This window comes from Carassius auratus, linkage group LG28B (genome assembly GCF_003368295.1).
Source record: "Carassius auratus strain Wakin linkage group LG28B, ASM336829v1, whole genome shotgun sequence".
NCBI classification, from domain to species: domain Eukaryota; kingdom Metazoa; phylum Chordata; class Actinopteri; order Cypriniformes; family Cyprinidae; genus Carassius; species Carassius auratus.
In genome coordinates this window covers 6,309,854-6,334,726 of record NC_039293.1, presented here as the reverse complement: position 1 = coordinate 6,334,726, position 24,873 = coordinate 6,309,854, and the positions used below count along the sequence as shown (strand labels likewise).

General features: G+C 38.5%; 1 protein-coding gene, 1 long non-coding RNA gene, 2 other non-coding genes and 1 pseudogene across 4 annotated transcripts; 2 read left to right on the top strand and 3 right to left on the bottom strand.

Annotated features, from left to right (window-relative positions):
• Nucleotides 1–692: 692 nt before the first annotated feature.
• Nucleotides 693–1,946, top strand: LOC113067568 (cytoglobin-1 pseudogene; annotated as a pseudogene).
• Nucleotides 1,947–10,508: 8,562 nt separating this feature from the next.
• LOC113067877 (fas-binding factor 1 homolog) lies at nt 10,509–22,063 on the top strand. Its single transcript, XM_026240371.1, is given in 32 exon segments — nt 10,509–11,057; nt 11,383–11,410; nt 11,493–11,546; nt 11,624–11,699; nt 11,896–11,956; nt 12,059–12,109; nt 12,185–12,293; nt 12,371–12,454; nt 12,563–12,601; nt 12,684–12,788; nt 12,884–13,007; nt 13,129–13,274; nt 13,374–13,470; nt 14,688–14,929; nt 14,932–15,097; nt 15,175–15,246; nt 15,352–15,413; nt 16,387–16,581; nt 16,725–16,822; nt 16,903–16,983; nt 17,066–17,166; nt 17,236–17,442; nt 17,523–17,630; nt 17,716–17,855; nt 17,924–18,042; nt 18,124–18,246; nt 18,528–18,713; nt 19,788–19,964; nt 20,039–20,176; nt 20,501–20,594; nt 20,668–20,771; nt 21,833–22,063. Coding segments are annotated over 32 exon segments (3,459 nt in total). The 5' UTR covers nt 10,509–11,054; the 3' UTR covers nt 21,902–22,063.
• Nucleotides 21,915–23,377, bottom strand: LOC113067878 (uncharacterized). The gene is made up of 5 exons (XR_003279452.1): nt 22,879–23,377; nt 22,699–22,777; nt 22,382–22,421; nt 22,242–22,290; nt 21,915–22,008 (listed from the first exon to the last, which is right to left on the bottom strand). It is a non-coding gene; the product is annotated as an uncharacterized LOC113067878 (long non-coding RNA).
• LOC113067906 (small nucleolar RNA R38) lies at nt 22,080–22,149 on the bottom strand. Its single transcript, XR_003279461.1, has one exon. It is a non-coding gene; the product is annotated as a small nucleolar RNA R38 (small nucleolar RNA).
• Nucleotides 22,499–22,575, bottom strand: LOC113067910 (small nucleolar RNA SNORD49). Its single transcript, XR_003279464.1, has one exon. It is a non-coding gene; the product is annotated as a small nucleolar RNA SNORD49 (small nucleolar RNA).
• Nucleotides 23,378–24,873: the final 1,496 nt, after the last annotated feature.

Sequence of the window (24,873 nt, the reverse complement as noted above, 5' to 3'; positions counted from 1 at the left end):
AACATCACGATAATCCACAGCACTCCAGTCCATCAGTTAATGACTTGAGAAGAGAAAAGATGCATGTTTATAAGAAAAAATCATGAAGATGTTATTAACATCAAACCATTGCGTCTTGCTAAATATGAGTCCTTTATCCATAATTATTGCCTCCTCCAGTGAAAAAGTCTTCTTGTCTGAATCAGAAGAGAAATCTCCACAGATCAAGCACTGTTTACAAGCCACAACAGTCCAAAATAGCATTTAACAACTATGTGGGTGGATTTTGATGTGAGAGACAACAGATGGACCTTTTCACTGGAGGAAGCCTTATTATGGATTATGCAGCGGTTACGCAGCAGTTTGAAGTTAAAGCATCTTAATAATGGATTTGTTTTTTTACAAACACACAGCTTTTCACTTCAAGAGACATTAACTGATGGACTGGAGTGGTGTGGATTACTTGTGGATTATTGTGATGTTTTTATCAGCTGTTTGAACTCTCATTCTGACGGCACCCATTCACTACAGATGATCAATTGGTGAGCAAGTGATGCAATGCTACATTTCTCCAAATCTGATGAAGAAACACACTTGTAGATGGCCTGGAGATGAGTAAATTTCACTTTTGGGTGAACTATTGTTTTAAATCTTGTGAGGTGGGTCAGGGTGTGAACAAAAATGATTTTTTGTTTTGAAAGTAACTAAATGTGTGTTCCTCCAGATTTTTCTCAAACTTCCCGTCGGCGAAGCAGTACTTCGTTCAGTTCCGTGACATGCAGGATCCCGAGGAGATGAAGCAAAGCATCCAGCTGAAGAAACACGCTCTGCGGATCATGACCGCCCTCAACACGCTGGTGGAAAACCTGCGCGACGGAGACAAACTCAACACCATCTTCCAGCAGATGGGCAAATCACATGCACTCAAACACAAGGTGGACCCGGCCTACTTCAAAGTGAGTATGAGGAACAAACAGCATGATACAAAGTTATAAAGGATGTTTTAAAAGAAGCTCCTTCTGCTCAATAAAACTGCATTCAATTTCAATCAGAGTCACATGATCCTTCAGAATTAATTTCAATATGCTGATCTGCAGCTCAAGACACATTTCTGATTATTATGTTGAAAACAGTTGTGCTGCTTCATATTTTTTTATTGCAGAATAAAATGATGAATTTCTTACTGCAGATTCTGGCTGGAGTCATTCTGGAGGTTCTGGGGGAAGCTTTCCCACAATGCTTCAGTCCAGCATCAGTGCAGAACGCCTGGTCTAAACTCCTGGGCGTCCTGTACTGGCAGATGAACAAAGTCTACGCTGAAGTCGGCTGGGAATCCATCAAAAACTCTGCAAAGTGAAGGAGAGAACATATGCATAACTATATGTATTAAACCAAAGATTATTACAGTCATGTCATGTATATCTGACTCATTTCTATAAGTGAATGAAAAAGACGTAGTAGTAAATAAAGACGTGTTGTTGTAAAATTTGAAAATGAGCTCATACCAGACCATGTTTTTTAAATGCTACATGATATTTAATCTGGACTTTATCGATGTCAGATCCCTAGCAACTGTTATTCAGCTCAGATGATAAACACACTTATAAATCAGTGCAGAAATCTCAAGCTCTCTGCTTTCCGTCTCCTATTAAATATTTACACATACTCCAGATAAACCATGTACACAAACACGACCTCCATCAGATACAAAAATGTGCATTTCTGAAGAAAAATGTGGGTCTCTGCTGCAGCTTTAGATAAATATCCAGTTCATCTGAAGCGGATGTTTTTTGAAAGAGACGAGTGTTTTTGTATCAGTCGCTTTCTCTGCGTGCGGTGAGCAAAAAGAATAGAGAGGACTATTCTGTGCTGAAGCAGCTAAACTGATTCTTTTTGTACTTATTCAAATGATTTGTATATGAAAAATAATCACTGATTCAGAAATAAACTCTGAAACATTAAAGAAATAAACTCTGTCTTGAACTTTTTATAGAACATAATACTACTATATATATATATATATAGATTATGCTTTCACATGAATAGCTTTAACTCTAGTAAATGTGGAATGTTGACTGACATTATGGATAAAGTTATGGAAGCAAACACTGTTTACTGAGAGCTGAACGTGATTATATCTCTATTAATTATATCAGCGTCTTCACCTGAAGTATTTGTCCGTGTGTGATAATCTACTGTGAACCAGAGACATTCAGGTTATGACCTGATTAAACTTTACAAAGGAACTGAGAAAACTTCATTATCAAGAGCTGCGTGATGAGATGAGTGTTGGAGAGAAAGATAGACCACGAGTGTGTGTCTCTCTGTGTGTGTGTGTGTGTGTGTGTGTGTGTGTGTGTTTACACAGATGTAGAAATGGCCTGCAGCATCAGACAGACAGACAGATCTGGCCACCTACCGCTCACAGACAGCTGCGCTTCATTCACGCCACATTCTTTCCCATTTGACCCCTTCAGGGGTTTTCAATGGTAATTCAGTTCTTTAAACCCCTATATCTGCTCAGAGAAACCCTACCCCTCACACAAAACTTGGATTTGTGGATTTTTTGTTTTGTTTTTTTCTTTCTCGGATTTTAACAGATTCTACTTTTGTACCTAATGTAATAAAAGTGATTCAGGCGAACTGTTTTACAGCGTATCTCAAGAGCTCCTCTGAAACCCTCCGGCTTCCCCAGCTCCACCTGTATAGATCTGCTATGGGTTATTATATATGCTATTTGTGCAGCAGCAGAATGTCTGTAAAGTGTCTGTGAAGAGCAGCTCAGATCATTTAAAGAGAAAGGTTTTGAGGTCATATTGAGATCTCTGACTGCTGACTGCTTGGCAAATCTGATCACACATTGCTAAGATCTCTTCCAGAACGCTATGTGTGAAAATACTCAGATGACAGTCTTTGTCAGGAGAAACATCTGACAAGCGGGATCGTTCAGCAAAAGTCTCCAGCTGTCCGAGAGAAAGAGTTGAGGTGTTACAGAGATCATGTTTGTGATTTTCTAAAAAGGTCAGATGAAGGTTGCTTATCAGTTTCCCCTAAAACAGCAGCTCTGCGGCTGTGATCATGTGATCAATCTCTGCCGCTTCACACCAATCACAGTGACTCATCATAATCACATCACTCAAAAATACAATGACTCAAAAAGATTTTCACAATGTTTGATGACTGTGCAGTTCACTTTAACACACTCATCATCCCTGTTCCCATGAACTCAGTCACGTAATGCAATAAAGCTGAATATTGGAGAACAACAGAGCGCTTCAGGCCTCACCACCACAATGCTAGCTGTTGTGATTTGTTGCCGGTGGTTGCTACACATTTGTCAAGACATTCAGCACATTCTAGTATCTGCATATCATACATATCTGTATCAGCCGCCAAAAACTCCCTAGCAGCCTTCAAGCAACCTAAAACACTACAGGAACCCATTAGCAACCCAAAATACTTGACAAAATAACACTCTGACAACCATCCAAAACTCTCCAGAAACCTAGCTCTCCCTGCTAGCGACCCCAAACACCATAGAAAACCCTCGCGCAACACAGCTTCAGTTCTGATCAGGTAAATTGCTGTGTCAGCAGGTGTTGACAGCTCCGACCCCCACACGACTCACGCTGACTGAGATTAGCACTAATCCAGACACATAATCTGACTCAGGCGCAGGGCATGGTGAAAGAGTGTAACCCTAATTCACTTCCTCTGCCTGCTGTGGATGTCCTGAGCTCTGTTTTTGTGTTGTCTCCCGGTTTGACTGAGCTACAGCAGTCATGTGCACCACCATCATGGTCCTGAGCACCATCGCTCTCCTGCTGCGACAGATGTTCATCAACCGCGTCAAACCGTGAGTCCACGTCACTCTCTGTAGCGTCAGCACAAAAGATTGCATTGACTGTGATCTAAAACAGTAAAATGTGTTGTTGTTGTTGTGTGACAGGAGCCATTTCTATCTGAACCCATTCTACTGTTGTACCTAATGTAATAAAAGTGATACAGGCAAACTGTTTACAAATTACATCTTCTTCAACTAAACACTTATTTTCATGCAACAATCTCCACTTTCCAATAATATCACTAAATGTTATAATATAAGAGACAAATGTGACCTTGGAGCAGAAAACCAGTCATAAGTAGCACAGGTATATTTGTAGCGATATCCAATAATACACTGTGTATGGGTCAAAATTATAAATGTTTCTTTATGCCAAAAACCGTCCAAAATAGCGCAGTGTTCCTGTCGCTCAAGTGGTAGAGCATTGCACTGTAAGTCACTTTGGATAAAAGCATCTGCTAAATGCATAAAATTAATTTAATTTAATTAATTAAAAAAAATCATTAGGACAGTAAAGATAATGTTCCATGAAGATATTTGGTAAATTCCCTACTTTAAAAATATCAGAACTTATTTTTGATTACTAATATGCATTGCTAAGAACTTCATTTGGACAACTTTAAAGGCGATTTTCTCAATATTTATTTATTTATTTAATCTATTTTTGCACCCACAGATTCCAGATTTTCAAACAGGTATATGCCAAATATTATCATAACCTTTCAGATGATGTATAACTTTAAAAAGAAACTGACCCTCATGACTTCAATCATACAAAATGGGGGCTTTAAAAGAGGAAATTAAAACAGAAAGGACACATTTTAAAAATTTGACATATTTTAATATATATATATATATATATATATATATATATATATATATATATATATATATATATATATATATATATTTTTTTTTTTTTTTTTTTTTTTTTTTTTTTTTTTGACATACAATTATAAAAATGTTCATACTTATATGATGATATATAAACAATATATTTAAATATTTATTTCAGATGTTGAAAATTATGCATTCATATAATAAAATGTATATATACAAATATAACATTATATAATTTATTAAAAAGTTATATATATATAAATATAATAATATAAGTACACAAAATATACATATATATTCAAATATATTCAAATAGTATTTAAATATATTATAATATTTAAATTACAATAATTTAACTCAGAATTCAGAGTTAGCATTTTACTAAGCATTAAAAATATACAGCACAGACAAATATACAGTAAAGTGGTTTGCTCAAATTGTCCACCATTTTGAATGACTTTTTCTTTTTTTTCATCGAGCTCAGTGCTTTCTGGGACTGTTTTCACTATGAAGAAACACATGCGGCGCTGCTTTAGTTTTTGGCTGCAAGAATAAAACATTAAAGCAATGTAATGTTGCTGCCTACATTTTAAAGCAGACCTCCCTGATGTCTTTAATGCTAGCTAGATTGGGAGCTCAGCAGGTTTTAAACTAGTATTTTTGAGAGTTATCACAGGTTTGTTTTTTCTGTCCATATCTCCAGACAGACAGATGTGAACGGGACAAAGGAAAAGCCGCATGAGAGCGATTCAACAGCTTCAGAAAAATAATAATAAGAGACATCTCTCATCCGGCCGAGACTGTGAGCACAGAACGAAACTCAGTCCAGCCTGGGAGGATCTTCTCAGGGACACTTTCACAAAGTAAACGCTCATCCTGAAATATTTAAGAGCATTGTCAGATTGAGTACAAGACGACACGCATGCAGCGCACACAAAAGAGAGGAAAAGGGTTGTGTGTGACTCCACTGGACGACTCCATTTCCAACACAGCGAGGATTGTTTGAACCGGACACAGGAGGAATAATAGCATCTGTGAAAAAGTGCTTTCAGGACAGGAGCCATGAACTTGCCTGTGAGTGCTGTCCGTGAACACAGACGCAGCGCCCTGTAAATCATTCATACACAACACCCGGCCATCAGCCGCTCGCAGGACTGGACCTGCAGACCCCTTCCTCATCCCCAACACCATCTCCATCCAGACATGTCATTAACTGACACGAGAGAAGGAAAGAGTATGTGACTGGAAGAGTTTAAATGAGTAAGAGAGGCTCGTCTGATGAGCTCCTCGCTGGAGGAGGTATTCAGTGCATGAAACATTGATGCCTTCACATGTCAGCTCTCTCTGTGGATGTGAGTGTGTGTTTACCTCGCTTCAGTGATCACACACACACACACACACACACACACACACACTCACACTCACACTCACACTCTCACTCTCACTCTCACACACACACACACACACACACACACTCCACAGCAGTCAGATCTTCAGCTCAGCGTACTCTAGTTTCCTGTAATGGTCAATCCAAATTAATTGTTTCCCATAGTCCTTTTAATTACTTTCATTAATGCAAACTCTTTAATAGCTCAATAGTTTCTCTTAGCAATGATGTTGAATGAAGATCAAACTTATTTTCTCTTTATTTGTCTCCTGGGGCCCTCAGTAGTAATCCACGAGAGACCATCTGAACCACAGAAAAAATGCTTTGGGAAATAACAATTACAACAAGTCATAATTATGAGATAAAATGTAAACATTATGAAATATTACACCGTAATTATGAGACAAAAATTCATAAATATGACAAGTGTGAGCTAAAAACTCAGACAGGGAGAATTATGAGATAAAAAGACGGCAGTCAAAACTGAGATAAAATAAAATTAAGAGATTTTAAGCCGTAATAATGAGACCAGAAGTCATCATTACAGTAAAACTTATTAAATAAAACTTGAAATTACAAAATTATGAGATAAGTTACAATTATGATCACAAGATCATAATCATAATTATGAAACAAAGAGCCAAAATAATGTCATTCAAAATTGAGATTAAAAACTTCAAACTGACAATCACAATTATGAGACAAAAACTTGAAATGATGAGTCACGATTAATAGATAACAACTAAAGCAAAGAGATAAGTCACAATTATGAGACAAAGTCATAATTATGAGGCAGAAGGCCAAGATTATGTCAGTCAAAAAATAGATTAAAAAAACGTGAAATTATGACTGTCACAATTATAAGATAAAAACTTGAAATGATGAGTAACAATTAATTGATAACACCTAAAGCTATGAGATACGTCACAATTATGAGACAAAAAGTCATAATTATGAGGCAGAAAGCCAAAATGATGTGTCAAAATTTTTATAAATGAACTATGACTGTCACAATTATGATATAAGAAAAATCTAAATTAAATACTGAACCATAATTAGGATAATTTAAGTCAAAATTAAAAAGTCATAATTACAACATAAAAAGTATAATCATAAGAAGCCAAAATTGTACTATATCATACTTAAATATGACATTGAGTGAGAAGACACTAAGCCACAATAATCACAATAAAAGTCAAAATTGAAATAAAAAGTACAAAATTTATGAGTCAAAATCGAGTCATAATTATGACTTAAAAAGTCAGACATTTTTTTCATAATGACTCTAATGATTAACACAATTTTGTTTACCAAAATTTCTTTTTTTTTCTTTTTTGAATGAGTTGGACATAGGCTTTAATAATCTCCTAGATCTTCAGAAGAGATCTCAATAATGTCTCACACTGTGCTCAGATTGAGAATAAAGTGAAAAGTTATTTTGGTAAATAATTACGCTCAGACCCTGTTACCAACATTTGTAAGACAAAATGATTAAACACATATTGCAAAACTGTGAAGCAACTTTTGATCCCGAACTTGTGATTCATAATTCATTTAGGCCAATTTTGCATGTGTCTTCTGCCATGTACTCTTTTGGTGTAATGTGAAAACTGTTTATTTGAAACCAACTGAACGATTTGCTTTAAGAACAATAAAATGAGTTATGATCTATGAAATATGACCTAGTTTAATATGTTTCTATTGTTGTCATACACTTAATAGATGGTCACAAGACTAAAAATTTGAAATTATTAATAACTTAGTTTGCTTGAATGAAAAATGCCTTAATTCTGCTGTAAATAATAGGAAGTACATGCATAATTCATGAATTTGACCCACAGATGTTTTAGACTGACACATGATTAATGTCATCAGAGTTTCCAGCAGCAACACTCATAATAAAACACGTTCATCTTTATCACACAGACGCTGTGTTGAAATATTGTGTTTTCCCGTCTCTAGCCTTTTGAAGGCTCTTTACTGTTAATAAATCTGATTCATTTTCTGGACAATGTAAAGTCATTGTGTCTGGGAATGTGTGCGTGCGCGCGCGCGTGTGTGTGTGTGTCCCGCGTGTTTCAGCTTGCGGTGTGTGTGTGTTTATATGTGAAAGCAGTTCCTGTGATCCTGTGGGATGTATATTAGAGGGTCTTTCGGACACAAACCCCTCACGTAATTCCTCGTTGAAGCAAGGGTGTGTGTGATGTGATGTGACACGGGTCTCGTGTTTAAGACTGCGCGTCACACTAAACTCTTCTCTTTCTTTTTCTTTTTTTTCACTAAACTCTTCTCTACAGCCTTCCTTGATTTAACAGATCTGACATGTTTTCACATCGATTTACTCTGTAGTGTGGTAAAATCTATCAAACACAGCAAATGATCTAAAAAAAAACTTTGAATGATCTCCTTTTGTAATAAAAATCTGCATCTGAAAAACAAAGGCTGGTTTATGAAATGAGCTGTATTAAGGGTTCATGTAAAAGGGTTCATGAATGCCCTTCAAATTCTGTAAATGAAAAATGTTAAATGTTTACATTTTGCTGATATCGAAACGTCCAGCTAGAAGACTAACAATTTTCTTTACTGAAAACAATACAAACAACACAGAACTAACACACTCTTTACCTTAAAAAAATAAAATTATAAATATATATATATTATATATTATATATATATATATATATATATATATATATATATATATATATATATATATATATATATATATATAGGCTATATATATATATAAATGTTCATTATTTTATTTTTTGTATTTATTTATTTTACAAACAAAATATTCATGCAAGTTGCTGCATGGGTAAATCTGCTTTTAAAGTAAAAGAACGAACAGAAAGAGAGCTGCAGTCTCCATCTGCTGGCAGTCAACTGGATTACAAGACTAGCAGCTTACTATTCTTTTTTCTTTTTCTTTTCAAATATTGACAAAACTATTGCAAAGAGGGGTAGAAATTGCACAATAACAATACGTCTTAAGAATATTAAAATAGGGTAAATAATATAGTTTAATCATTTAATAACAACAATACCATGTTTAAAAGCAGAAATTAACATTATCCCCCAGATATGTCAAAATATTTAGTAATTAATAAATAATTAACAATTATATATATATATATATATATATATATATATATATATATATATATATATATATATATATATATATATATATATATATATATATATAGTGTTTTTAGCTTTGGTCCTAGACTGATAAAGTCAAAGATGTCAAAAGACTGAATTGATTTTCTCTTAAAGGGATACTCCACTCCAAAATAATAATTTTGTCATTAATCTGCTAAACTACACACATTTCGCTGCTGGTTAAATTTGCTCTATATAACTATGTGACAAATAAAAATCTTGGATCTTGAATCACTTGGATTCCTAATTAATGGACCTAATTAAATTTAGTCCTGAGTCCAGACTATGTAAATATTAACCTGAAACTAATTTGGTTTGGAACAACCCTTTAATATGGCGGCCATGATCGTTTTCACTCAGAAGTACCTTTCGGAGGATTTGGAAAGCACTGAACTTTTGACTGGTACTGTATGTACATAATAAACAAACTTTATCTTAGGTAATCTCTTTTTTGTTTTATGAAGATGTTATTGTTATTGTTGTTATTATTTTGTTGTTTTATTAAATTTATTCACAATTCCAGAGTACCAGCTGAAAGTGCTAGATGAGCCATTTGTCAAATAAAGCTCAGACATGGTGCAAACAAAGAGTTATTGTGCCAAGACTACATCGATTATAATATGGGAATGTTCTCAAGAGTGTAGAAAGCCAACCTAAGCATCCCAAACAAAGTGCTTTTTTATATATCATATATGTATACCAACTTGACAAACCTCATGCATGTTTGGTTTAGAGGTTCACTTGCATCCAAAAACAATGTTCATGCAGATAGTCTACTGTATTTAATAATCAGAAAATATCTTGCAACATAAAAAATTGGTTGATAATGAGGAGAGAAAAAAAACTACAATAAGGATATTTTTATTAAAACAATAAGAAGAACCTTAACTTGTTGGGGTTGGTGTGATGACCTCTGAATAAGATATTTGTCCCCAATGATGGTGTTGTGCTGATCAATGAGGAGGACTGCAAGAGAACAGCTGGATGATCCTGCTGAGCTGATGAAGCTGCTGCCAAACACATGACCCCTTTATAGTTTGAGAGTTTACCTAGAAATGTCAACTTTGTCTTATGTGTAACAACCATTCCATGCCAGTGCTATCAGAGCTGAATCAAAGTATGCTTGTGACGTCTCAAGGATCAGCAGAAAATTAATGAACAATTAAAAAAAATGTAACTTTAAGCCACCGTTTTGAGTTTTTCAACAAAAATGAGTTAATTAATGAGTTAATTAATGCTAGTCAAACTCACATCAGATATTTCAAAATACCAAACAATAGCTAGATCCAGTGAATTATGTAAATGCAAAACAAGAACTTAAAAACAAAAACAAAAAAACATTCCGATCGCTCAACAATAAAGTGCAGGTGGACTACATTACCCACAATGCCTTATTGTAAACAGGAAGTGCGTCACCGAATTTCAAACCCGCAGAGCCCACAGCTCCTACCGATTCATCGCAGTGTTTCAGAATTACGCAAATAAATATAGTTTTACTTATTAGTCTTTCACTAGAATGAAAGCACGGCTTCGTGTGGAGGTTCCGGTCGCAGACACACAGGATCTTTGACCGTGAGGAAGTGATTCATCAACACCGAAGCTCTTCCCGTCCACAACACAGATCTCGGGTCTGAGGATTGAGGAGTAACGTTAATATCAAACCCTGTCTGTGTCCCCATCATCCAGACCTAGCAGCAGAAGTGGATCTGTAACGGGTCCAGATCAGGATTTAATGACGATCAGCTGATCTCTCGTAGACGCTGTGCTGGTTTCCATTGGTAACGGGCACGCGCACAGATTTCATCGTAACCCGTCCGTTTCTGCTGCCGGGGACCAGACATGGTAAACATCTGCTTCTTTCTTAATTAAAGCACAATACGCGTGTAAAGTCTGAGTAAAGTTAATATAAATACAAAGTAATATAGTGAAGTCCTATCATACTATCATGCTAACAAAAATTATTTTGAGCCATACAATGTATTGTTGGCTGTCGCTACAAATACACTCATGCTACTTATGAGTTTTTATGTTCCAGGGACACATATAGTAATGTATTATTATATTAAAAATACTACACAGACATTTATGTGCAAATATCAATGTGATCGTGTCGAGAGCAGAACATAACTGTAGCTAAAACTGTAAAATGCATCTTCATCTCTTGCAGACTTCAAAACAGAAGAAGGGGCTCAGAGGTGAGTTTTTCCTTCAGCTCATATCGGTGTTTATGTCTCGTGTTTTAGTTTTTTGGTATTAAAAACTGTAATCTTTTCCCAGGCTCTATAGATGATGTGTTAGGAGATCTGCTGGGGGATGAAGATGATGATGAAGGTATTATTCACTGATCTAGTTAAAATGGAAGTGAATGAGCTGTAGCTGGTGTGATGGCGAGTGTGTTTGGTCCACAGGTCCAGTGAAGGTGCGTTCACCTGCAGTCGTGTCCAGCAGAGCCATGGCCGTCCCCCCGGCCCGCAGCGGGAAGAGGTGAGACCTGCACCTAATCAGATTCTGGTGAAGCACTTGTGCTGAGCTTCATTAGGGTCACAACTCATGAGCAAGAACATGTGCAAGTCACATCATGAAATACACATGTAGCACTTCAGCAGCCTGAGAAACTGAGACACAGATCGTCTGTCCCCAGTGTAAACGACCTGTAAATCTGCTCTTTTTCTGCATTCAGGTCGCTTCTGGACGATGATTTCTTCAGCAAACTGGCAGAAGAGGCTGAGAAAGATGATGAGGTGAGACAATAAAAGCTGAAAATACAGAAATGAAACAATTTTAATTGCTAATATTCAGTTCAGTTCAATTTATAGTCTTAATTTCATCTGTTTGTGTCTCAGGGCTCTGACGTGTCTGAGGCCGATCCTGCCGCTCTGCTGGACAGCATGAAGGTAAGCCGAGAGGATGCTGCTCTCTGATTGGCTGAAACATGAGCGGTGACATCATTCTGCTTTGGTTCATTCCAGAACATGGATGACATGGATGCGGATCTGTTCGGCTCCAAGAAGAAGCCGAGCTCGGCTCCTGTTCAGAGGAAGGACTCCAAAAGACCAGGAGACGAGAGCAAACCCACCGGTGCATTTCTGTACAGGTTTAACAACAGATCTGATTCTCAGACGACTGTTATTAAAGTGTTTCCTGTGCCTTTACAGAAGACACGGTTCCTGAAGACAAAAAAAAGCCCAGTTCTGCTCCGGCCTCCACAGCGAGAGCTTACAAGAAGTTCAGCTTTCTGGGTAAGTGCACGACCTCTGCTTCTTCTCCTGACCGCGTCGAACAGCTCAGATGGCTTCGTGAGGGTTTTCAGGAATGTTTTTTTCATTTTCACGCTGCGTGTGGTTCAGATGATGAAGGCGGAGGTCTCGATCCTCCTCCTGATGAAGGTATCCGAACGCAGTGGGACGCTTGAGCAGTATCTTCTGGAAACCCTGAAGTTGAACCCGATGGCTGTTCTTTGTTTCACAGATAAAGCGGACGATCCGTTAGATGATTTACTGGATGAGCTGGAACACAAGCAGAAGACGAGTAAGACCAGCGAGCCGCCAGCCGCTCCTCAGAAAACAGAGACGGGTGAGAGACGTGACGTGTCGTCGCACTAGAACAGAAGATACACCCAGCAGAAGCAGCTCGTGACGTCTCTTTCTGTCTCCTGTGTGCTTTAACAGCAGCTGCTGTGAAGAAGAGAGAGGATCTGACGTTTGATGACGATGAAGATGATCTGATAGACGCGCTGGGCTTCGGAGGAACACACAAAACACAAGGAAACGAAAAGACACCGAAAAAAGACAGGTAACGTGTCTGCAAACCTGAATCAAGGCAGTTTTTAGGAGTTTGGGATAGAACCAGTTATGTCCCGTTGGTAGATTAATATTAGTGACGTAACCACACACAGCCTGTCGTCTGTGATCAGTGATCCTCCTCCGAGAGCTCGCACACGACTGGATGAGATCCTGGGCAGAGGAACGTCTCCTCGTCTGCTGGAGAGACCCGTCACGGGGGAGAAGAAAGACTCAACACAGACGGAGAAACAGACGGAGAAGAGCTCTGCTGGAAAAGGTGATGCATCCTCCAACGAAGCTGACTTGTGTTAATAAATTCAAAGGAAGCTCTTGTAATGGATGAATAAGCTCGAACCCCTGGTCCTGCTCTCCGCAGTGTCTCTGATGGACGAGGAGGACTTCACGTTCGGCTCCTATCAGCCCACCATGGGCTCCACTCCAGAGGGCCGGCAGTCCCGCAGACAGTCGGTCAGGTGAGAGGAGACCTTAACATGTTCAGACAAAATGCTAACTTTCCAAAATGATTTCATGCTAACACAATAGGAAGTACACACAATTGTACACAACATTTACTCTGTGTATTACATTTTTTTCAAAACAAACAAAAACAGTAATAACAATGCTATCTGTAGATTTTATCCTAGTAATAATAAAAATAATAATGTTATGTTTACATTGACCTTTTACTGAATTAATGTAAAATTCATATTTAATACAATGTTTTTAAAAAAATGTAAATAAATTAGGACAAAAAAAAAAAAAGAGTAACCATATTGCAGGAATACCTATAGATTATCAATGTTTTTTAGTAATAAAATGCAAGTCCTCAACTTGTGTAAATGCCTACCCATTAACACAATACAACATGTACAGAAAATAGATTTAACTAAAATATTCAAAAACAAAAACATATGTAATAATATTATAATATAAGTAATAACAAAGGTATCTGTAGCGGCCCTTTTTCCTAATGATGCAGTCAAATGAATCATTGTTACTGTAGTAATATTAAAAATATCTACAATACAATGATTTAAGAAAATAAAATCAATTAAATATCAATTATATAACAATAATGCATAAATACTTCACAATAAATGTAATATTACTTTTTGTATTTTTTTATGAACTAATTAATAAATGATCCTAAAGTACACATCTACTAACACATCTATTAACACAACACAAGACGTACCCAAATTAATCTTTCTACACCATATTTCCAGGAAATTCACTAAAATATTCAAAAGCAAAGATGAATAATGAAGCTATTATTAGATTCAGCCCTAATAATGCAGCAAAGTCAGAAAAAAAAGTAATTAAATTAAAAATACTTTTATGTTAAGGTAATACTTTTACATACATTATGGTAAATGTATGAAAGGCAATTCATTTACCATAATGCATGAGTACTTCACAATTTAAGTAATACATAATTTTTAAATTATATTTTACATTAAAGGAATACACGATGTTAATTTCCAGAAGTCACTGAATTCTTCCCTATTAACACCATTTAACAAGAGTCTTGTGCAAATTATTAGCTCAAAATTTGCTAAAATACTAAAGAATATGAACAGTATCAGTGCGTTTTGAGGATGGAGGCAAGCAGATTTAGCATCACAGTTTGTTCTGGATCTGTAGATTGTATATGACTGTGTTCTCAGTGCTGTTCTGTGTTTGGGGTCAGATTCTCCACTGAAGACGTGAGCGTTCACTCGCCCGAACACAAACCCAAATCCTCCGCACGCGCCGCCCGGCCCAGATCAGACTGGCTCGGCCTGAAGCAGGACGAAGAGGAGCAGAAGACGAAAGAGGAACCCAAACTATGTGCACCAGAGACCCTGAAGCCCCCGGCGTCCCCCTCCACAGCGGCCCGTAAAGAGACGCCCGCTTTAAAAACATCAGATCCTCCGGCAGCAACCCTCGTCTCCTAAAACCACCTCAAAAACCAGTGAAGAGAGACGAGGACGAGGAAGACGACTGGCTCGCCGGAGCTCTGAGCCGCAAGAAAACACAGCCAGGGAGCCAATCAGAGGACAGAGACAGGAAACAGGAAGTCTCGTCTGGTCTGGGGGAGGAATCGGACGTGTTTGTCAGGTGAGCGCTTTTTCTGAATGTTGGATGGAAATGGATCAGGATGCACTGAGATTTCTCAACGTGTGACGTATTTGCAGCTCTAAATCAAATGTGCCTTTAGTCCCACAAAGACGTCAGGACGAGTCTCCTGTCCCAAACCCAGAGCTCAGGTACAGTCAGCACACAGCCAGTCACTGCTGTAGATGTGCTCATGTGATTAGCACTGGACTAAATCAAGTGTGTGTGTGTGTGTGTGTGTGTGTGTGTGTTTCTAGCAGAGCGTCTACTGGCGTCTCCATCCAACACAACACGAGCTCAGAAACTCAACACAAACCAGGTAGAGTGAAACAACGCTCTGTTAAACCTCTTATAGTTTCTGCAGTTAGGGGAAACATCAGGGAGGTTTAACATTGAGATTTCCATTGCTGGAAAAGCCAAGGCATTTTTATAGTGAAAAGTTTGTCATTTTGCCTAACTATCAAATATTTAATTGGCAAGAAATTGCTCTTTTCACAAAAGAAAAAACACAAAAGCACACATGTGGGTACCCAAGCAGTTGATGGTAGCCATTGACTTCCACAGTATTATTTTTCCAGTCTATACAATGGAAGCGAATGGCTACCATCAACCATTTGGTTTATTTTAGGTAAACTATCCCTTTTAAAAAAATTTATTGTTTACATTTATGCATTTAGCAGACGCAAAAGCAAGTTACAGTACATTCAGGTTAACATTTTTTACCTAAATTATGTTCCCTGGGAATCGAACCCACAACTTTGCCCTGCTAACGCAATGCTCTACCGCTTGAACAGTGATTTGTGTAGTCATGGAAGGTAATAAAAGCTAAAAAACAGCATTTGGAATTTTAATAGCTGTTGTTTTTTGTTTTTTTTTAATAAACACGAGAATTTTTCTAAATCCCTATTTACTAGATTGCTAATAACTGCTTAAGTCAGGGGGCTACAAATATTGTTTCGGGCTCAAAAAGGTTCTAATCTACTAAAGGTTCAAATCTATTAAAGTTATTAAAAATCATAATGGGGATCTGTCGCCTCATTTCTTAGTTATTGGGTTAGTTTCCTCTCAGAAAACACCATCCCAGCATCTCTTTACCCATCAAACGCCTGAGAACAACCCAAAAAATCACACCTCATCCCTAAACAACACAATTCTCCCCCTCACCTGTAGTGACGCAGTCATCTGCTCAGGAATCCCTGCATCTCATGACTCTCATGTTCAGTGCGTATCAGACCATGTTTCTCACTCGTCACACCCCTCAGCCCCTCTTCACCACTTCTGTCCCGTTCCAGGACTCAGTCAGACCTTCTCGTCACAGTCCAGAGAGGCTGAAACACGGCCCTTTAACTCAACCAGTAGCACACAACCCAAACCACATGCTCAAGACCCCAGAACTACCCCAGGACGGGACGTCCAGACAGAGACACCCCACTCAAACCCCGTCCAGGGGTGGCATGTGCCCGCTCTAGCGCCCCCTGCAGTGTGGAGTAGGTGCTACAAGTGTAGAGCAGGAGTCCATCATGAGAAATATTACATCAAGCTAATGAGAACAAACCAAAATATGATGGAGATGTTATAAATGATATTCCACATATTCTATAGTGTGTTTTTAAAACTGCTGTTGTTTCAGTGCTTCCACAGACATCTACTGAGGGCACCGTACCTGCGACACACACACACACACCTTTACCTGCAGACAGTCTTCAGCAGCTACTCATACAACAACAGGTGACACACACAGATATAGTACACATGCTGTAACGGTGATTCGTGTAATGTAATGAAGGCTTGTGTGTGTGTGTGTGTAGCTGTGGGGTCTGAGCGGCTCTCTGGACCATCAGCATGACGTGACGTCGCTGCAGAAACGCATCATTCAGCTGGAGGGACAGGTACAGTTACCTCGGTTAGACCGATTGTTCAGGAGACTCCCGCTGAATGCAGGACCTGAGATCTTCAAGCGTCTGTGTCCAGGTGAGGAGTTTACAGCTGGAGAGAGACCAGAACCAGATGCTGTTAGAGAGCATTCAACAGAGACACAAACAAGACACTGAGCTGATGGAGAACATGCACAGGTAACACACACACACACACACAGAGGTAACACACAAGAAGCAGGTAACATGCATGATGTCTTGTCTCAGAGCTCGTGTGAAGCTGCTGGAGGAATCGTCCGCTCAGCGAGAGCTGCGCTCGCGGCAGGAGAACGAGGACCTGGCGGAGAGACTGGCTGCGGTCACACGTCTGGTGGAGCAGGAGAGAGCAGAGATGCAGGCGCAGCAGCAGCGCAGACTCACACAGTGTCATCAGGACCGAGACCGAGAGGTGGAGAGACTCCGAGACCTGCAGAGGTGATGCCCACACACACTGACGATGACTACAGAAAAACATCCCACCTGAGTGTTAAACAGGCCTGTTTAATGTGTCACAGGAAGTCCATCCTGGAGATGAAGAGAGATCATGAAGAACAGATCCAGCATCTGAAGAAGCTGAAGGACGAGGAGATCGACGCAGTGACCAGCGCCACGTCTCAGACCAGGTGCTGCACGTCACAGACGAGACGTCCCTCAGCGGCTTGAGCCGGACCTCACCGAGCTCCTGTGTGTGTGTGTGTGTGTGTGCAGGTCTCTGACGGTGGTCATCGAGCAGATGGAGCAGTTCTCCCGCAGGCTGGGCGATCTCTCGTCTCGCGTGGAGAGTTCACATGAAAACACAGCGCAGGGACTGGAGATCGGAGCCAGACAGAGAGACCAGCAGCTCAGAGGTACGAACACAAACACCAACATCTCCAGATCTGTGCAGAACTCATCCAAATCTGTCATTCTCTCGCAGTTCTGCAGGAGCGCTTGAGTCAGCAGCAGCGCGAGATGACCGAAGAGAGGTCACGACTCAAAGAGGTCATCGCCAAGATGGACACACAGCTGGCCGAGCAGCAGAGACAGCTGGAGAAGGTCCGGACACCCCTCTGAATCGTGTGTAGTCTGAAGATGGACGAGTGTTTAACGTCATGTTCCTCTGGTTTGTGTGGTCAGGAGCGCTGGCGGGTCACGTCAGAACAGGTCAAAGTTGAATCATCTCTGCGAGGACTGGAGGAGGAGAGACGCACCATGATGCAACAGTTCAGCATGGAGAGAGAGGAGCTGGAGAGGGCAAAGGTCAGACGCGAATCGACACAGCAGTGCTCATTAAATAGGAATTAAATGATAAATCCCAAATCAACCAAGTCAACTTAACACCCCATATATAGAGAGTTACACGATGTCCATTTATATTTATTACATTTTATATGAATCATATATTCGATAAAAAATAATCAGGCTGGATGACGTGTGTCTGAAATCACATTATAATTAAATGAACACAAACTGTGTGTGTGTGTGTGTGTGTGTGTGTGCGTGCGTGTCTGTGTGTGCGCGTGTGTGTGTGTGTGTGTCAGAGCGCTCTCCTGGAGGAGCAGCAGTCCGTCATGCAGCACTGTGCAGAAGAGCGCAGGAAGCTGGCGGCCGAGTGGAGCCGCTTTCATACGCAGGAGAAACTGCGTCAGGAGCGCGTGGAGAGAGAGGCCAGCCGAGCCATGGAGAGAGACACACACAGAGAGGGCTCCTTCATCAGCATGGCACAGGTCCAAACAGTACAGGCCAAAATATGATTATCGAATATTAATCAGGATGAACAATACAGGTGTTTCTGAACTTATATGAGCCTTAAAGTGATAATGAATTGAGCTAGATGCTAATGTTTACATGCAAACACAAACAGCACAATCTTAAGTATCTCAGTACTATGAAACCGTATTTGTGATTTATATCACAATTTTTTTTCAATTGCAAGTTATCTTAGTATTGGGAGTTAACATATCCAAATAAAGCAATATTTTGGTTCCGCAAAAATAGATAAAAATAAATATATTTTCCTATATGTAATAAATAAATAACAATTCAGTATAGCGAAAGTAGCAAAAAAAAACTAATTAATTGATTATTAAAAAAGGGTATCACCATATAAATTAATGAACAGGCCTCATGTAAGTGAAAACATCTTGCTTTTGTTACATTTTTTGTTATATGTCGCAATTTATGAAAAAAAAAACGAATTCCCCCAAAATGTGCATTCTATGAACGAAAGTCACAATTAAAGTCAGATTTTTAATTGAAGGTTGAAAATAGTCGAAATAGGCCTAATGTTAGAATCCTGAGGAAACAAGTCTAAATTGCAAATATATAGATAGAATATTTTACATTCAAGAGTTTAGATTAAATGTAGATTTTAATATTTACAAAGAAATCTTTTTCAACATGCAGAATAAATAAAAAGTGATATTCAATGAAAAAAAAAGATGAAGGATGATTTATATTCATATATAATATTTTAGTATTTAGTACAATATAGTGTAGTGTTTTAGTTTTATTAATATTTTGAATTACTTTGAATTTTCATATTTGTTGCTTTCATTTAATTTAAATGTAGATGCGTTTACATTATTTATAAACTAAATTTAAATTCAAATCAAATGTGATATTTAAATTTATTTTAATTAAAGGAAACTATTTTAATAGATTTAGTCAATAAAAAAAAAAAAACGAGTGCTAACTTTTAATACAAGATGAATTATTATACAGCGAGCTGCAGGTGATCAGAGAGGAGCTCAAGAGGACCTGTGCAGTGATTAAATCACAGTTTCTTGTGTGACACTCAGGAGCAGGTGGATCTGAAGCTGCGCGCCGGAGAGCTGAAACAGAAGGAGGAAGCACTGCTGCGTGAGAGAGACAGTCTGGAGAAACTGAGACAGGAGCTGGACACTGAGAAAGAGCGACTGAGCGCCGCGGCTCTGAGACTCAAGACACGAGCGCAGGAGGTGGAGAGCTTCAGCAAGGTAAAACACTACAGCAGCAGATCTGTGTGTGTGAGACGCTGATCATGTGACACCGAAGCCTTCCTGTGTCACAGCTGGCGTCCGAGCGCTTCGAGGAGGGAGAGCGAGCGCTGCGAGAGGCCAGACAGGTGGAGGCCGAACACCAGACTCGACTACGCAACATCCACACGCAGATGGAGAGACTACGACAACAGGAGCACAGCCTACAGCAGGTCTCTCTCACACACACACACACACACACACACACACTCATCACGGACCACAACCACTGTCACAAATGACTTTAAAATAACAAATGCAAATATGGGTCAAACATAAAAAGGGGTTTCAAGCATCAAAACAATCCAAGTTTACTACAGCTTCACATTTCTTAGGTGTGCTAGAATGTGTCCTGCTTATTTCTGAGCAAAAACTAATCAGTTGTCACTTCAAATCTTCACAGATATTTGCCACTATTCTTTAAACCTCTAGATTTGTGAGTAATGATGAATGATGTAGTTCAGTTATCTGGTTCCTCATGGCTGTGTGATCTGCAGGAGCGTCTGAGGATGACGGATCATCACAGAGACATGGAGCGACTGAGACACACTCTTCCCGTCCACCCCGGGACGTCAGCAGCTCTCATCACAGGTGATCTGTTCATACTGACTCACCACAGGCGTTCAGTGTGTCAGACAGTCAGTCATGTGTGTGTGTGTGTCAGATTTCTCTCCAGCGTTAGCCAGCACACACCTGACCCCCGCAGTGAACCCGCTGCCCGCTGAACTACACGCCCGCCTCGCCCTCATCAGACACACCGCTGAGAAGGTACAGAAACACTCCACATTAAACCGGTTCAACAGGTCAAAATAAACGTAAGCTCAAGGGTGTAGTATATGCATGTTTGAATGCATTTTTTTTTTTTGTTTAGCAAAAATAGGGAACAAATAAAGAAATAAACACTTAAAAATGCAATAAATAAAAATATAAAAAACACATAAAATGAAAAGATCGCAAATTTCCCAAAAATATAAAGCAAATGTTCAGTTGAGCAAAAAACAGCTAAAAAAATAAATAAAACAAATATTGAAATGTGCAAAAATGAATTAATAATAGTTAAAAAAGGGAGAGGTATCACCATATACACAAAGCAGAACAAACCTCACATACATGCTGAAGTAAAGCCAGTAAAACAGGAATCCAGCAAAAATATCAATCAGTCCTGCAGACAACAAAACTACAGAGCGCACTCATATTAACAGAGCATTATCAGCCACCGACTCCTCTGATCACGTGACCCACTTTGAGAAATGCTTCACCCTGAATACACATTTACAGATTCCCATTACAATGATTGGATTTGACCATTTAACAGTAAACGGGACTCTACTTTTACCCAGAATTCAAGAAACTTTAAAATAGTATATCAAATGGATCTCATACGGTGTAGCAATGGGCACACGGTTTATTTGAAGAAATATGCAGAAGACAGTACAGCTAGGGATTTTTAGGGTGAATTTTTTTTTATATTTAAAACATGAACAGAATGCAGTGTATATATATATATAAAAAGCTACATTAAACACAGCAGTTGTGTTTCTAGAACCGATATTTTATAAATGTAGTTTCCCTTTTATTTAGGACTGACGTTTAACCGTTTTTGGCCCCATTGGTTTCCAATAGAAGGCTTGAGAAGTCACAGGTTTAATCAATCACATGGTGTTAAAAACTTAAAAACTAAAATGCAAATTAAATCTGCAGTAATCAGCCACAGTCCTTTAACAACTTGCATTTTGAAAGTAATGCAATCCCATTGCTTAAAGCAAATATTTCCCCTGAACTGGCAGCATCCCACCCATACTAATGTTTTCTGGCCATTTCTCCAACAGGACAGAGACTTCCTGCAGGAGGAGCAGTACTTCCTGGACACTCTGAAGAAAGCCCCATACAACACATGACCACACAGAGATGGACAGTTTTGATATACGCTTTATTTGATAAAAGTTTTTAGAGACACTTCATGGTCTGACATCAATCTCCAGCGTTCGGTCACCATGGAGCGTATCTGCAAAAAATGTAAAAATTAGTCCCTTAAGTTAAAATAACTGGTTTAAAAAAAATAAAACTAACAATCTAACAAGCCTCAGGTACCAAAACTCCACACGTGTTTTTCAGACAGGGATAACTTTTCTCATCACAGGCTTGAATGAAGAAACGGTCTAAACGCTGACCCTCGGGTCAGGTTCTCTTTAGGTTACATCACTTACAACCCTGAATTTATACTAAAATACTACTTACAGCTCCATATCCAAGTGAATCAGGACACTCAAGGTGCTTTCAGCTCCTTCTGTACAGAGAAAAAAAAACCATGCATCAGATGCACGCTCATCCAAAAAAAGATGCAGTTAAACAAGTTAAAGTTAAGAGATCTAACGTACCTGATCAGATCTGAATCCACGTTTCGATCCATTCGTTCACCTGTTGAGAGAGAAATCATAAGATCAGAGACCTGGCCTCTCCAGAACAGACTGATGCGCTTCTCATCTGTCGTTGTGTCTCAGAAAGAGTCAGCTTTGTCCTCGTCAGTTATCGCATCAGACGGCACTTCCTATAGCGCAGTTTCATCACTGAACACAACACCTCGTGCACAGATATACTAACACCCCAGATTCAGATCAGTAATAAACCATCTATAAACTTAACCAAATTAAACACCTAATGAATTAAGTTCACAAAAATAAATTTGAATACCCACCATTTCCATGAACTGAGCGTAATTATCACACAATCAGTCAGTCAGTAGATAATCGGGACCACGTCGCGTTGAATCCTTCCTGCAGAAAGACACGTGGGAAAACCGTGAAACACTGAACACCATTTCTGTGCTTCAAATCAGTGTCACGATAACAAAACCAGCTTTGATCGTGAGACTTACAGTTATCATGGTGGTCTGAAAGCGCTGCGATGCGATCCTGGCGTGTAATTCATTACGAGCATACTTTAATTGAGCGGCTCTGTCTACTGTGTCTGAAGTAGCACGACCAGACACGCGCTGCAGAGAAAAAGAGAGCGAGAAGAAGAGAGCATCCGCTTTTATAGCGCCGGAGCGTCACGACCCACGTGACTAGGGCTGCGTACTATTCGCTAGTGATCGTCCACGTGTCGTATTCCCTTCGAAGCAGAATTCTGAGGGTTCCAAGGTGAAGCGTTCAAAATAACGGTCACTCGGAACTCTCTTATTAAGACACGTATGTTGAATTCTGTCTGGAATGATGCTTCAGCGTTGCTTTCATTCGTGTTCTCATTTCAAGTGCCCTACGAAGGCAGCATTAATGAGTTTGGCACGCTGGAAATACCATGTGGAAACCGAAATGCGTGCTGGGAAAATGAAGCGCTTTATAAAATAAAGGTATAAGAAAATAAAAAAAAACATTCACATTACTGCTACGTATTTGTAATTATACATTTTATATATATGTATATATTAAATTATATATCCACTGTACAATTTAATACGTTTTCACCCCTATTTAGATTTACAAAATAAAGGTAATTAAAACAATGAACAACTTGCCTAAATTAAGTTTTTTTTTTTTTTTAGATGATTAAAAAGTCATTTAAGTTTATTATTATTATGGATGGTAATAATAATAATAAACACAGCTCGTTTGTAAAAACGAAATAAGTCTAAATCTAATGTAATGTTATGTGAGTGAAACAAATGCTCCACGTTTTGATGAACAGACAGACCATTTTCTCTCCAAAGCATTGTTTTTACAGTAATAATAATCAGTGATAATATGCTGACAGATATGACAAGTCTGCAACATCAAGAAGCAGAATGAAGTGAACTAAACAAGTGTTTGAAGATGACCTTGCTAACCAAGGGAAGATGAAGTTAATCAGATGCCCAGATGTGTCACAAGTGTTTGTTAAGAAAAGATTTGAACTGAGAGCTTGAGTATTTTACACACACACACACACACACACACACACACACACACACACACACACACACACACACACTTCTCTTTCTCTTTGTGTGTTCTAGCTATATTTATTTCACTGTAGTCTGCCCTACATTATATTAAGATAATATTTTATTATTATTATTTTAAGCAGAGACGAAAGTGTACTTTATTTTTACACATATCCTTTCAAAATTGTGATTAAGTGATTAAAATGTCTTTATACCTGTACTGGTGTAAACTAGACTTGCAGGTATCTTGTATTTGCCTCACACTTCTCGTCAACATCTATTGTTCTGGGTTAAGGCAAGAAGGCACATCAATATGACGTAATTTTTGTCACACTGCACAACAATAATTATTATTTTTGCATTATTGTAAGCGGTAGGTTTAGGTTTGGGGTAGGTGTAGACGTTATTAAAACACAATCTGCAAGGTAGAAAATTACATTTCATTGTTAGTTTCCGGTTGGAGCTATCCCTTCGACCTTGTCGATAAACTCAATAGTAGTGCTTCACAAAATTTTTCAGTTTCGAAGTGCTCTGAAACATCTCATGTTAATGACACCTTCTGGTGAAAATTGTGTAAATACAACAAAAACGTGGAATAAATCATGCTTAAAACAGCCTTTAAACCCATTGCAAATGTTTTATTCAAAGTATAAAACATTAAATGATATAAAAATAATAATAAAATACCATTAAATATTAAGTGTCTGTTTAATATGTGGTTTTTTAAATATTTCATATTTATTTGTTTTGTTTGTCGAGCTTGTAAATAGATTCCAGTGAGAACTACTGATCATTCTTTTTAATTGCACCAATGTCTCGTTAAAAATGTCTAAACTGATGAAACTTAGATCAGATCAAACCATAGATGCTGGCTCAATATTTCAAACATATATGCACATAGTTTTTATATAGCCTACACAATGCTACAAAAAAAGTTTTTACCACCTTCCT